This window comes from Erpetoichthys calabaricus, chromosome 12 (genome assembly GCF_900747795.2).
Source record: "Erpetoichthys calabaricus chromosome 12, fErpCal1.3, whole genome shotgun sequence".
Classification (NCBI taxonomy): domain Eukaryota; kingdom Metazoa; phylum Chordata; class Cladistia; order Polypteriformes; family Polypteridae; genus Erpetoichthys; species Erpetoichthys calabaricus.
Window position 1 is genome coordinate 134,562,946 of NC_041405.2, and position 10,115 is coordinate 134,573,060.

The following is a 10,115-nucleotide window of genomic DNA, read 5'->3' on the forward strand; positions in this document are numbered from 1 at the left end:
TATCGTTTCCTGTATGTGTTATGTGTTTTTACTAATCTTGTACTGTTCATTTGTTGATTTTGATTTCTTGTTAGTCTCCCTTTAAAATGGCTGATGCATGCTGTTAATTATGCTCTCTCCCTGTTGCTTTAACAGTACTGTACAATTGTATAGTGCTGGTAAACTACACTGTATAAAATTAAATCTGATCGATATCTTTAGGTTGAACAGTGCTGTCACAATATGTGATGTTGATGCTATTTATATTTTCTGTTTGTTTCCATGTGCTTACATACATGACTACAGACATTCATCTAACAAACTGGAAATGGCCAGTTTTGAGTACTCAACCTTAATTCATCTGAGTAGTCTCTCCCCTTTGCAGATGAGCACATACAACCTTTCATACAAGAAGACATCGGCTTGAACAGCTAGGGTTTACGTTGTAGTAGTGTGATGCATTTTTGATAGTAACTACATTTAGTCCACTGGTATTATCTACAATTGAGTGTTATTCACAAATGCTTTTATTATTTTTTCAGAAAAAATATGGTGTGGTTCTAGAAGACATAAAGCCTAACTCTTCTCCAGAACTGCAGGCAGTACGGATGTTTGCAGAGTTTCTTTCCAGTGAGAGTAAAAGGTGACAAGATTTTGCTTGTTTCTAGAAGTCCAGTTTTGGCCAGCACTCCAGAGAACCAATAATAAGACACAGGCATTTTTTTAAATTGGTTAATTTTAAGTCGCATTACCTGCATCTCCTAATTCTGGTGAGGGTCTTGATTACATCATAAAAAATTGAGGAGACCTGGCCACATTAGCCCTAGCAACCATTACAATAATTTCCTTTGTAAATGTCAGGGCATTCAATTGATGCCATCACTCCAGTATCTTCTGGATCTTTTCTTGGTAGGTCATGTCTTAAACGTGTTCTGTGAGAGACACCCAGGGCGTATCATCACTACTTCTAATGTACTCCTTTTGGATTTTTTTTTCTGTGATATTCTTCCATATGTTTGAGCTCCTTGTCCTGTCACAGAGGGTAAACTCTGCAACCCCGAAATGTATTTTAGTTACACACACTTAAGGTCTTTCGTTTAATTGTTTCCCAGGGTTCATGACCATAGATTAGGAGGATATTGTAGATTGACTGGTAAAGTGAGAACTTCATCAAAGTACCTAGTTCCATTTTACCATCTTAGACTTATGCAATGTTCATAAGAACTGCCACTGCTGTACCCATTTTCTTAGTCATTCTTATCTGTACTATCACAAGACTCTTAAGGTGCATGAACTTCTCCACTTGGGACAGCTGCTACCCTGTAACCCACAAAGAGGCTCTTTCATTTGTAAACTCAAGTTAATGGACCTTTACTGGAAAGTTCTCGTTTTGATTCCACTACATTCAGCCTTGAACTGCTCCAATTTAGAAAAAAGATTCCTCTCTGAAGAGAAAAGAATGTGACCTTTAGCTTCTCAAGCTGAATACTCCTTCAGTCTCAACTTGTCTATTAAGATGAACTGTGGAGGAGACAAGACAGTGTTGACAGTGTTTTTTACACATAGTTATGTGTGTTATGCCAGTTACAGGAAAGCACAAAATGGTCAGAAAAACCCACATTCTGCCCATCGTCTTTGTATCCAAACGGTCTACCCACTGTCTTATTGAAGCTGACTGGAAATTGTATGAAGTAATTTTTCAGCCAAAATGAAATAAGATGTTTACATCTTGCCTGAATAAGGGGCCTGAGTTGCCTCAAAAGCTTGCATATATAATCTTTCTTAGTTATCCAATAAAAGGTGTCATTTTGCTTGCCTTGCTCAATGAAATAAACTTATAACTTGTCTGAAGTTATAAAAAGTAAATCTTCAAAATGAAAACTTTTACTATATAAAATTCTCATCAACTAAAAAAAAAATATTCAAAGCCTAGAAATTTTTAAACTGACAAGATGGGTTTCTCAGTTCTCAACAATGTTATCTTGATTAAGCATATAAACCCAAAAATCTTCCTCTGCTGGTACAGGAGTCAGATATGATTAGGACATTGACATTGTTTGTGAGCTTGTCTTCCTCAGAGCTATGTTATCTGGAACCTCATGGTTCCTGGCAGTTTTGCCAATGGCTTACTGGCCAAAGCAGAGACTCTATACAAGGCTACCCAGAAATTAGACTTTCATGATGATTCTCAAAAGAAATGCCAGGACCCACATCTGAACTCACCTTGAGGCCGATTGGGCCATGAAGGCAAGTTGGCCTCATACTAAAATAACCGTGAAGAGCTGCCATGTGGGATACCATCAGGAAGATGAAAGCTGGGGGTTGGAGACAATGCTATTTATATTTACATCACATTTACTTATTTGGCTGACACCTTTATCCAAAGTGACTTAGAACATTTGAGATACAACTGGTTACACTTTCTAATTGGACCACAGGCAGGTAAAATGACTTGCTCATGGACACACCATATCAGTAGTGGGATTTTAAACCCACAACTTCAGGGATAGAAGTCCAAAGCCTTAACCATTACAGCACACGTTAGGCCTAAATAATGGAAAAGTTTGTATTTCTTTAGACATATTACTAATGTCTGCCTTTTTTTCTGTCTCTCAAAGGGAATCCATTCTAGCTGATCTTGATAAAAAGATGGCAAAAAATGTTGATGTTACCAACACAACGTTTCTGCTGATGGCTGCTGCCATTTACCTGCATGACAACAACACAGATGCTGCCTTACGCACACTGCATCAGGGTGAAAGCCTTGAATGGTAAGATACATGCATGTCAGTGTAGACTGAATCTGAGGGCCAGGGTAAGAAATAGCGTGTGCAGGTTAGAAGGCTTAGTCAGGATTTGAGTGAATGTGTAGAAGGTAAAATGAGAGTGTGAAGACCATTTATTTATATGCATACAATATATAAAATAAAAGGAGCATGTCTTAAAAATTGTACTAAAGAGAGTGGCACATTTTTTAAATTAATTCCTGAATTCTTCTCTAGCTCGGCAATGACAATACAGATACAGCTGAAGTTGGACAGACTGGATTTAGCACGGTACGTCTGACATAGATATCTCCAATTAATTTAAATGGAGAAAAAACGGGGTAACGTGCCTTCATTACTGTTCGCTTCATAGTTTCTGTCTTAAGGTGCTTGTTCTTATCATTTTTGGTAGTACCAAGCTATACAGTATATTGGCTATATTTTAAAGTAATATTTATTTGTATAATTTCTGATTGCATGCCATACAGCAAAGAACTAAAGAAGATGCAGGAGCAGGATGAAGATGCAACCCTGACTCAGTTAGCCACAGCCTGGGTGAATTTGGGCATTGTAAGTATGAAATAGCAGAGTGAGAGGAAATCCAAGCATAAACTGCTAATTACAAGTAGCTAAATGTATTTGAAAGATTAGCTGTGCAACCTTCTCAAAGGTGAAACATTTGAATAAACTCCTAACAGGTAAATGAGGTCTTCGTAATCTTGTCTCCGGAGTCACTGTAAGACCTAATACATTTGTCTGGCTGAAGCCACTTTTCAAGTGATGTTTTTCTCAGCAAAAGCCGAGAACCACTGTTCCTGTTGGGTTTTGTATCCCGATGGCTACCTTTTGAAAGGGTTGCACAGTCTAGCAGAAGCCAAGGGCTAGCCACTACTCCAATGGTACAATACCTAAATGGACACATTTTGTTTTATTAACAATCATTGGTCATTGCTAAATGCCAGTAAACAACAGGACCATTTTAGCAAAGCAATAAACTATTTCAGTTATTAGTTATGTTTAATTGAGGGAGAAACCAGGTGTAGATGTTAGATGTAAAAAACATACAACTTGAACAATTCAAATCAGAGACACACAGCAGACTTCGTTTCAGGTGACTATTGCTTTGGTTGTTGCAGTCTTTGTTTTTTTTTTTAAGCCAGGAGTGATGCTTGGGAGCGAAGAGACAGTCTGTAGGTGGCAAAGTCTGACTGAGTTGTCTTCTCTTTGACGGTTGTTTCTCCCTGTTTTGTCTTGGTAGAGTAATATATATATATATATATATATATATTGCTCTAGTTTCCCCTATTGTATTATTAATATGTAGCCTTAGAATGCCTAATCTCACAGACTTACCACTATTATTGTATTATTGTATATAACTTATCCCCACTTTCCCCACCTTCCCTTCTATATCTATAACCTCAGGCAATTAGATGTAGTAAAAAGACAAGCAGAAGTTAAGTTACAGTTTAAACAATGTATTATTGATAATATAAATAATAACAAAATGCAAAGTATATTTGAATATTGGCAATCATACAACCTGATTAAATGGTGATATGTAGTTCAGGCGGCACACAGACTTGTAGTTACTTAAATGTCTCTAGTTAAGGCATCATTGGTTCTCAGCTTTCAGCCACATGTCTGTTCAAAATTTCTGCTGAGCTGTGCTCGTCATTGTATTGTCTTCATCACAGATTAGCAAGAGAGATGCTTCTTTCAGATGTTGGTTAGTAAGAGAGAGATTGTGAGGTTAAACAAGTAAATATATAGATTTTCTGTCCAACCCCTACAGCCAATAGGGCGTCGTAGTACTTAAAGGCCTCTGAGACAAGCCAATTCCAAGCAGCCATACCTCAGACCAATGGGGGAATACAACATCTTAATACCTGCCACCCCCAAGACCATATGTCTTTAAGTCTTTCTTGCGGGAGTAGAAATGAATTAAGCAAAGAAACACTAACCAAACCGGTTTAAGACACATCCCCCAAATCCTGTCGTAAAATTCAAACAGACCCATTCCTAAATTTAACACTAAATTACATTGCTTTGCCCAAATTAGAAATAAAGACATACAAAACATTTATCAGTTATATGTAAAATCTCACATCACAACACTCTCTGTCCTCCTAGTCTTGGTAAGGTCTCTCTGGCTGTGCCTTTTTAAAATCTTTAAAATTTATAGGGTTTTGCTGACTGCCTTTTTCATAATAGAACCCTGCCTTATGTAAGATATTGCATCATTGGAAGTTCCCATGGTCTGGTTGATTGTTGATTAAGTTACTTTTGGCTAGACACGAAACGTCCATCCATCCTCTTCCGCTTATCCGAGGTCAGGTTGCGGGAGCAGCAGCTTGAGCAGAGATGCCCTGACTTCCCTCTCTCCGGCCACTTTTTCTAGCTCTTCTGGGAGAATCCCAAGGCGTTCCCAGGCCAGCCGGAAGACATAGTCCCTCCACTGTGTCCTGGGTCTTCCCCGGGGCCTTCTCCCAGTTGGACGTGCCCGGAACACCTCACCAGGGAGGCGTCCAGGAGGCATCCTGATCAGATTCCCGAGCCACCTCATCTGACTCCTCCCGATGCGGAGGAGCAGCGCCTCTACTCTGAGCCCCTACCGGATGACTGAGCTTCTCACCCTATCTTTAAGGGAAAGCCCAGACACCCTGCGGAGGAAACTCATTTCAGCCGCTTGTCTTCGCAATCTCGTTCTTTCGGTCACTACCCATTGCTCATGACCATAGGTGAGGGTAGGAACATAGATCGACTGGTAAATTGAGAGCTTTGCCTTACGGCTCAGCTCCTTTTTCACCACGACAGACCGATGTAGAGCCCGCATCACTGCGGACACCGCACCGATCCGCCTGTCGATCTCCTGCTCCATTCTTGCCTCACTCGTGAACAAGACCCCGAGATACTTGAACTCCTCCACTTGGGGCAGGATCTCGCTCCCAACCCTGAGAGGACACTCCACCCTTTTCTGGCTGAGGACCATGGTCTCAGATTTGGAGGTGCTGATTCCCATCCCAACCGCTTCACACTCAGCTGTGAACCAATCCAGAGAGAGCTGAAGATCACGGCCTGATGAAGTAAACAGGACAACATCATCTGAAATGTTCATTTTAAAGTCCCGAGCCTCTATTTTACATATTCTTACAAGCACACACACACACACACACACACACACACACACACACACACTGGTCTGTTTATCTAAGCTTAAATATGTGTTCTAATAAATAATGGCATTCTTTAATAATTTTTACTTATTTTCCCAGAATTCCTGTCTATATCTATTTTGCTTACACCCCAGAATTGTTTTATTTCCAAAATCTGTCAGTCTTGGGGGAACTACTTCATGAAAATTTAATGCGGTCATTTGTACCTGCCTGCACTTTCAGTTATACAACTTTTCCCACAGGAGTTCTGAGCCCACAACTTAAGAGTGATTGTCTAAATAATAATAAAACAAACAGACCAAAATAAAACACACAAATTAAATATTATGAGTTGTTTTAGCATACTGTAAAAGCTGTTTTCCAACAGCATTACTGCTGAATTTACCCCATTAGTTCATTATACTACAATGGTTATGTTCAACCTTTTATTGTCACTTTTAGTGTCATTATTCAGTACAATTCTTTTTCCTCTCCGCTTTATGGAGATTTGTTTCAGATAACCAGATAATAAGTTAATTGCTTGAAGGGTTATTCTCTTACTTGTGTACATCTTGGTACTGTACTCGGTTGTATCTGACATCAGACCTTTTCTGTGTTCTGTTTTTAATGGTAACACACTAATTTCTATGTTCCCCTGCCTGTATCAAAAAATTTGCAGGCTCCATTTAGCCATGTTCTGTCCAAATCAGAATGGATTTGCAGTTTAAAGTACAGTGCAATTTTTTTATTTTTAATAAATTTGCAAAAACCTCAAGTAAACTTTTTTCACGTTGTCATTATGGGGTGTTGTGTGTAGAATACTGAGGAAACAAATGAATTTAATCCATTTTGGAATAAGGCTGTAACATAACAAAATGTGGAAAAAGTGATGCACTGTGAATACTTTCTGGATGCACTGTAAGTCTAAAGGTGTGATCTTTTCTTGCAAGGGTGGCGAAAAGCTACAGGATGCTTACTACATCTTCCAGGAGCTGTCTGATAAATACTCCTCCACTTTGCTGTTACTGAATGGCCAGGCTGTGTGCCACATGGCCCAGAACAAGTGGGAGGATGCAGAGGGAGCCCTACAGGAGGCCCTTGAGAAGGTAATCTATGCTTGTGGTAGAGCCATTCTGATAATAGACTCTTATGTAGCAACATTGCTTAATTTAAAACAACCCTACAAAATATTGTAAAGCTGGAGATGTGATAAACATATGAATGGTGATGGACATTCTTAAATGTTGTTATACTTGAAAAGTTCCCTATCCCAGTCGTAATGTTGCAAGTGTCAGGTGAAAAGGTTTCCACATTATAATTCTAGGAGATGTGGTGTAGACGTAGCAGATAGATGCAACAGAACCTTATCTGTAAACCTAAGGATATTATATAAAACAGTGGTCAGAAAATCGGTCACAAAAGGAAAGTGGATGCTGCAAAAATGAGGATGTTGAGATGTATGTGTGGAATAATGAAGCTTGATAAGGTCGGGAATGGGAGAATCAGAGATACAGTTAAAGGGTGGATTGGCGATTCTAAATTGCCCCTAGTGTGTGCTTGGTGTGTGGGTTGGCACCCTGCCTGGGACTGGTTCCTGCCTTGTGCCCTGTGTTGGCTGGGATTGGCTCCAGCAGACCCCTGTGACCCTGTGTTCGGATTCAGCGAGTTGGAAAATGGATGGATGGATGGATGGATGAACACTAGAAAGTAGCCTGAAGTGGTATAGGCATGTAATGAGAAGAGAGGTGAACAATGTGGTGAGAAGATTCGTGGATATGGATGTGCTGGGATGGAGAAGAAGAGAAAGTGGATTGAATATGTGACACTGGATCTAAGGGAGAAAGGAGTTTCAGGTGAGGAACCGTACAGCAGATGAGAATGGAGGAGGCTGGTCAAATATAGTGACCCTCCATGAAAGTAGGAAAAGCTTCAGAATTAGAAAATGAATGATGGAGACCTCCACCTAATTATTAATATTTTTTTTTAACAGGACAGCAGTCACCCAGAGACTTTAGTCAATCTTATTGCCCTGACACAACACTTGGGAAAACCCCCTGAGGTGAGGTATTAATGATTATTAGGCTAAAATCCTTCTAAACATAAATGGCTAGTACTTAGCTGATGTCATTTTTTTATGTTTAGGTGACAAACCGTTATCTTTCTCAGTTGAAGGATGGAAGCAAAGATCATCCTTATTTGAAAGATTATTTGGTGAAGGTAAGTAATGTTGTGGCAAGTCTTAAATCGCAAGCTTTACAGACTTAATGTTGAGACAGTCAAGGGTCAGTCATTCTGTTACTGCTTCAAACAACAGTATTTCATCCTGTCCGTTGTTGTGAATCCAACAGGAAAATGATTTCAACCGCTTGGCGATGCAGTACTCACCCAGTGGATGAGAGAGAGGGAGTCTCCAAACTGCATGGGATCTTCAGTTTTTCCCTCTGTGCATAGTCCTGGACTGACATCTTTAAACCAAAATTTGTGCAACAGATGAGCTCAGCTAATAAACATCCGTCTATTGTGAGTTGTGGGAAACTGGTCTAATTAGGACAATATTGTGAAATATGTATAAAGTTAATTTTATTTAGTTTTTTTGGAAGACCAAATGGAGGTTGGATTTTAGGAGCTCTGGTCAGTGGGATCAACTTTATAGAAACTCCAATAATATTTTTTTTGCTTCAAGACTGGTGTGAGGTTTGCATTCCTTTCATCAGAATTCAGTTAAATAAAACTTTGTTGTAAAGAAATATGGATGAGTATCTGTGAGCATATTGTGCTATTACATGTGTGTATAAATGAGGATTGTGTACATGACTTAGGCTGAAGTCGAATGGGTATACTGGTTCTGTGGGACATTTACATATTTAACAAATATGTTACTGCGGTGGGTCGGCGCCCTGCCTGGGATTGATTCCTGCCTTGTGCCCTGTGTTGGCCGAGATTGGCTCCAGCAGACCCCTGTGACCCTGTGCTTCGGATTCAGTGGGTTGGAAAATGGATGGATGGAAATAAGTTACCTGCCTGGCCAAAAATACCAAAAGTAAAGATACGAATGTGATGTTACCACATCAGATACACACCTTTGTGTACTTCAGTACAAAATCCCCCATCTGATTGTATTTTTGCAACCATTCTGGAAGTGTGAAGAAAAAAGTGTTGTCATTTCTACATAGTGTGACCAAAATACGTACGTGCAGATGCTCTTAAATGAAAGTCTGCAATGTTCACCTTAATCACGTATGAATTGTTTGATTTGTAATTTTAAAATCTGGAAAAGACAGGTAAATTAAAGAAAAATGTATGTCCCAAACATTATGGAGGACCCCGTAAATATTATAACAAACAAATACACCCAAGAATTACTAAAAAGAAAGAAAAGTTCTGACTTGGCTAATGATAAAAGAGTAGTTCTAATCACAGTGTGGCACTATAAAGGCGTATTGCAGCTGGTATAAAGGAGCCCCCGTCACATTTCTAGCATTTCTATACACAAATCTACTAAGTAATTTGTTGCCTGAAGGTCCTCAGTTTTAGTGAGAGAGGATGTGCAGCATTGTTCATAATGGCACTCGGTTTTGTTTTCATTTTCTCCTCCTCTGCCACCTCCAGGGGGTCCAGAGTGTGTCCATTAACTGAGCCCCCCCCCCCTCTTAATTAGATTGTTGAGTTGGTGCACCTCTCTTGAAATAATGTTACCAGCCAGATCACCACAGCACAGAAAAATCTCACTGGCCATTGCAGAGGTGTAGAAGATATGAAGGATGTTGCGGCTTGGAGAGCACTTCTTAATGAAAGCCTAAAGATCATTGTGAAAAGGTGTACAAGGAGAAGGATCTGTCAACCTTCTGTTTGTAAAAACATAAGGTGCAGACAAAGAAATCTTTATAAAATAATATTTTACACAAAATGCTCTTCAACAAAAAAGCTAAAAAGAGCACAGGAATTGTCCTATTCGAAGCAGAGAGTACAGAAATTAGTCCCAGTACAGAAATCCAGAGAAAGGTCAGAGATCCAGTAAATCCACAAATCCAATAATAATAATCCTCACGGGAGCTCACCAACACCACCGCATATAATGTACTGTAAGGGACTGTTGGGTTTAAACCTGCCTTTTCAGGTGTCATTTCACCCTACTTTCTCCTTCTAGGGGCTGAGGGCAGTCCCTGATGGTGATGGGCAGATGGCCCCACCTCTTGGGGAATCCACCCACAAAATA

At 39.7% G+C, this 10,115-nt stretch overlaps 1 protein-coding gene across 1 annotated transcript in view; it reads left to right on the forward strand.

The window, feature by feature from the left end:
* The window catches only part of cope (COPI coat complex subunit epsilon), a 17,058-nt gene extending 8,412 nt beyond the window's left edge, over positions 1–8,646 (forward strand). Inside the window, exons 3-10 of the mRNA XM_028816303.2 lie at positions 522–622; positions 2,598–2,750; positions 2,982–3,035; positions 3,233–3,314; positions 6,850–7,005; positions 7,890–7,958; positions 8,042–8,116; positions 8,248–8,646. Coding sequence (XP_028672136.1) covers positions 522–622; positions 2,598–2,750; positions 2,982–3,035; positions 3,233–3,314; positions 6,850–7,005; positions 7,890–7,958; positions 8,042–8,116; positions 8,248–8,295 — 738 coding nt within the window. The 3' untranslated portion in view covers positions 8,296–8,646. The remainder of the gene's footprint in view (positions 1–521; positions 623–2,597; positions 2,751–2,981; positions 3,036–3,232; positions 3,315–6,849; positions 7,006–7,889; positions 7,959–8,041; positions 8,117–8,247) is intronic.
* Positions 8,647–10,115: the final 1,469 nt, after the last annotated feature.